The sequence below is a fragment of the Mus pahari genome, chromosome 3 (genome assembly GCF_900095145.1).
Source record: "Mus pahari chromosome 3, PAHARI_EIJ_v1.1, whole genome shotgun sequence".
In the NCBI taxonomy this organism is placed as follows: domain Eukaryota; kingdom Metazoa; phylum Chordata; class Mammalia; order Rodentia; family Muridae; genus Mus; species Mus pahari.
The window spans coordinates 24,515,838-24,520,425 of record NC_034592.1 but is presented as its reverse complement, the minus strand read 5'-3'; the positions used below and the strand labels follow the sequence as shown (position 1 = coordinate 24,520,425).

At 42.0% G+C, this 4,588-nt stretch overlaps 1 protein-coding gene across 1 annotated transcript; it reads right to left on the bottom strand.

The window, feature by feature from the left end:
- Positions 1–999: 999 nt before the first annotated feature.
- On the bottom strand, positions 1,000–4,588 carry LOC110318437 (olfactory receptor 1G1-like). The gene is made up of 2 exons (XM_021193492.1): positions 4,427–4,588; positions 1,000–1,941 (listed from the first exon to the last, which is right to left on the bottom strand). The coding sequence occupies exon 2, from the start codon at positions 1,897–1,899 to the stop codon at positions 1,000–1,002; it is 900 nt and encodes a 299-aa protein (XP_021049151.1). The 5' UTR covers positions 1,900–1,941; positions 4,427–4,588.

The following is a 4,588-nucleotide window of genomic DNA, read 5'->3' as shown; positions in this document are numbered from 1 at the left end:
GGGAGAGGAGAGGAGAGGAGAGGAGAGGAGAGGAGAGGAGAGGAGAGGAGAGACACACAGAGAGACAAAAACAGACAGAAAGTCAAAGAGTCAGAGACTGGGCCAGACTTGGGCTTTGGAAACCTCAAACCCCAGAAAACCCCCAGACATACTTTCTTCAATAAGGCCATACATTCTAACCATTCTAACCCTACCAAAGGTTTCTACTTCTTGGTAACAAAGTATTCTAATATATGAGTCTCTGGTAGCTACTTTTACTCAGACTCACTTGTATTATGTGCTTGTGCTGCACACCTGTAACTCCAGCCCCCAAGGGGCTGAGCAGGAGGATCATAAGTTTGAGGTCAGCCTCAGTTACATAGTGCCAGGAAACCCTAGTTTTCAAGTAAGATCTTGTTTGAGAAAACAGAAACAACAAAGACCAAACCCCAAAACCTGTGTTTATAAACAGTTTTCTGGCTTCTTTTCAAAAGATCTCAAACAGACCAGCAATGCCTTTCCTGAGGACACAGCACTCATTAGTTTAAGATGTGACTGGTAAGCATAATGGCAGGCACCTCTTAGGCTCTGAGGTTAGCAGAGTCTCAGGTTTTATGAACAATGTTCCCAGTTGCAGTGTCCCCCTCTGCTTACTAAAATGCTGTTATTTTTTAAATTAGCAAACATGTTCTTCCTATTAACCCAGCCCTGAAAAATCTTCCTGACATTCAATGAGCCCAGATGCCATTTTTACTAAAGGCTTTAAGTAACGCTGAATAATGTCTTCTTTATGTTTGTCTTTCATCATTTCTGTCTTGAAGTTCCATGGGGGTTTCTATCCCCTCCTTCTCTCATGGCCATCACTCTATGCTCAGCTCATGATTTCTAGTCCACTCCTGCCATGCCAGACATTGTCCACTGGTCAAACATATCTGAGATGCTGAGCATTCATTTTTGCATTGAATCTGAGTTCTTCAAAAATTGTAATTAAAAACATGGGCTTTGACTGTGAAGTATCATTTACAGATTACAGTGTTTTCCCAAGTCAAACAGTTTCCACAAAGCTCCCTTCATGTCTTTGTTCCTTAAGCTGTAGATAAAAGGATTGAGCATGGGGGTGACCATTGTATAAACAATGGATGCCACTATTCCAGTGTCTGCTGAGTAGGAGGATGATGGCTGGAAATATACTAGAAAGACAGTTCCATAGAACAGAGTGACCACTGTCAGATGTGAACCACAGGTAGAGAAGACTTTATGCTTTCCCCCAGAAGAGGGGATCCTGAGGATGGTATTCATGATATGGGCATAAGAGACTAGGACACAAGTGAGAGGGAGCACACCTGAGAGAGCAGCTTCAGCAAACATTATGAGCTGAAAGGTATGGGTGTCTGAGCAGGCAAGCTTGAGCAGTGGGAGAAGATCACAGAAAAAGTGTGGAATGGAATGGGAGGCACAGAAGGAGACTTGAGCCATCTGGAGTGTGAGTGATAAGGCCAGGAGGTTGGAGCAGAGCCAGGATGTGGCCACCAGCAACAGGCATCTTTGGGGACACATGATAGTGGTGTAGTGTAGTGGAAGGCAGATGGCCACATAGCGATCATAGGCCATCACAGCCAATATGAAGTCATCAAGCATGGCCAGTGTCATGAAGAAACACATCTGCAGAAGGCACCCAGTGTGGGAGATGGTTTGATGCTGGGTTTGGATGTTGGTCAGCACTTTGGGAACAATGGTGCAGGTGAAGCAGGTATCAATGAAGGACAGGTTGGCTAGGAAGAAGTACATGGGTGTATGAAGATGCTGGCCAGAGACAATGGCCAGGATGATGGCCAGATTCCCCAATAAAGTCACCAGGTACATTCCCAAGAAGAGTGTGAACAGGAGAGGTTGCTGCTCTGGGTGGTCAGAGAAGCCCATAAGGAGGAAGTTGGAGATGATGGTTTGGTTTCTAGTTTCCTTCTAAGGCAGATAAATTATCAAGGATTTGTAGTTAAATTTACTGGCTTTTATAAAGGTCAGTGGTTCCAAAGACTTTTATAGTCCCCTGCTCTTTAGGGAGGCCACTGGCAATGACTACTACTTATAACTTTCAATTTGTTAATATGTATGTCTATTAGGAGTATCTGGTCAGGATATCATTTGGCTTCTCCATCACTGTCTTGTGTCAAGTTCTCCCCAAGATTGTTTGAATGAGTCTAAACTGGATTTTTTCTCATATATTCTCTGTCTCTGTCTCTGTCTCTGTCTCTCTCTGTCTCTGTCTCTCTCTCTGTATGTGAATGTGTGTTCTACCTGCTTGCATGTTTGTGTACCACATGTATGCCTGGTGGCCACAGAGGCCAGAAAAGGGATTTGGATGCCCAGGAACTGGAGTCATATAGAGCTGAGGGCTGCTCCATAAGTGCTAGGAAATGAACTGCTGAGACACCACTCCAGCCCCTAAACTGTAATTTATACCTCCTTAAACTTGGCTCATTTTTTATTAGACGTTTTCTTCATTTACATTTCAAATGCTATCCTGAAAGTCCCCTATACCCTCCTCCTGCCCTGCTGCTCCCCAACCCACGCACTCCCGCTGCCTGGCCCTGGCATTCCCCTGTACTAGGGCATATGATCTTTGCAAGACCAGGGCCTCTCCTCCCATTGATGGCCAACTAGGCCATTCTCTAATACATATGCAGCTAGATACATAATTCTGAGGGGTACTGGCTAATTCATATTGTTGTTCCTCCTATAGGGTTGCAGACACCTTTAGCTCCTTTGGTACTTTCTCTAGCTTCTTCATTAGGGGCCCTATGTTCCATCTGATAGATGACTGTGAGCATCCATTTCTGATGCAATTTTTTTCCTCAGATTTAGTAGATAGTACAAAGTGTTGTTTTTCTTTCTTCTGCCCTCAGCCTCCTCCCCCCCGTTTCTTTTTCCCCACTTCTTTTTTTCTGCATGCATGTTAAGGAGAACAGAAAGAGAATAATTTCTTCACAGAGATGCTATCTGGGACTTAGATATGCTGGCATGCTTAGCCCCTTTGTGTCTTATCACCATGTAGTGAGTTAATGCAGTTGTGAACCTGAAAAGCACATCATTGTCATGATGCAACATTTTCACATCATTCTAGAAGACATCACCAACATCTTTCACTCTAGGATATGGACTCCCTAGATATCAGAAATGCCATCTTCTCTGTGCTCCTCATTGTCAGGCTGACCTCCTTGGCTGCTTTCCTCTCCGAATCTCTGTTTTCACTTGCACGCACAACTTTTCTATAGTGTTTTTTTATAACAGAGATTGCACCTATGGAAAGCTGTCTTTCTGTCTGTCTCTGTCTGTCTCTTGGTGTGTGTGTGTGTGTGTGTGTGTGTGTGTGTGTGTGTGAGACTGTCAGGTTTAGTAGTCACTGGTGAGATGGTAGCCTGAGACATAATGGAATGGGAAACCTCAGCTCATTAGCTTCCAGTTCTGTTCCTCATGTGCCTTATAAGTTTGGGGAATTATTTACCCATTTTGAATTTTGCTTTTCTGACCCATAAAATGTAGATAAAAACCTTACTTGAGCAGTCTGTTGAGAAGCCCACATGCTGGGGTTATCTGAAGTTTCTTCATGAACCATAGGGTCTAACCTAAAGGAAAAATTTCAGGATTTCTGTTCAACTGTGTGGAGGGAAAAATGACCATTTAGTAACAACTGGTGCTAATGTCATGTACATTTACTTTCTTGCAGTGCAACAGGATTTCCCTCATCTTTCCTCTGTATGCAGATGTTGATGGCATCATTTAACATCTCTGATACTGTTTAAAATCTGCTTAAGTGGTATAATAATGTGGAATCACTGAATGTTATAGCAATTAAATTTGATAATGACTTTAATTATTTTAAATAAATCTAGCACATAGGAAATACTCAGTAAAATAGTATTGGAGTAATTCATAATTTTAATTAAAGAGGGTGTTCATTTTTATTGGATTTTTTATTTCCTGACCATTGGGTTTGTAGGTTGTGAAGTAGTAATATTAAGTGAGAAATATTGGCATCACCTACATTATGCCCTTCATCTTTGCATAGTTGTGAGTCTCAGAACAATCCATGGAAAAGCATTCATTTTTTGGCATATGAATAGCACACATCAACTTGTCAAGTGACTTAATTGTCATACACCACTAACAAATAGTATATTTTTCAGTTATTTTTCAGTTAATTGCTAGACCAAGAAGAAACTCATGAATATTAAGTATTTTGATTAATATAAACTGAAATTGAAAACTGAGGTGATCCTAGGAGTGTCATATTGTGCTAGGTCTCTCATATGCTAATCAGAAGACCCAGAAAATGAAAGAAGTGCAGAACGAAAAGAGGAGTTTATTCACAGTCTGTGTGTCTATGAAAACATGTTTTATGAGTCATAGGTAGATTCTGTCCCCGCTCTCCACTGTATTCCAGTCTTACCTGGAGATCTGGCCAGTCTCACAAAGAGCCTTCCCTACCAAGGTAGTTGAATTCACTGCCTCATTGTCACCCCAAGAAAACATGAATGCAGTCACAGTGTCTGTCTTGTTTGTAGATGCAGTGCAGACTGAAGTCTCATGTTTGTAATGACCCCTCAGGCCT

Coding starts and splice junctions, on each gene's coding strand:
- LOC110318437 (XM_021193492.1), bottom strand. CDS start 1,899: ATGGGCTTCTCTGACCACCCAGAGCAGCAACCTCTCCTGTTCACACTC.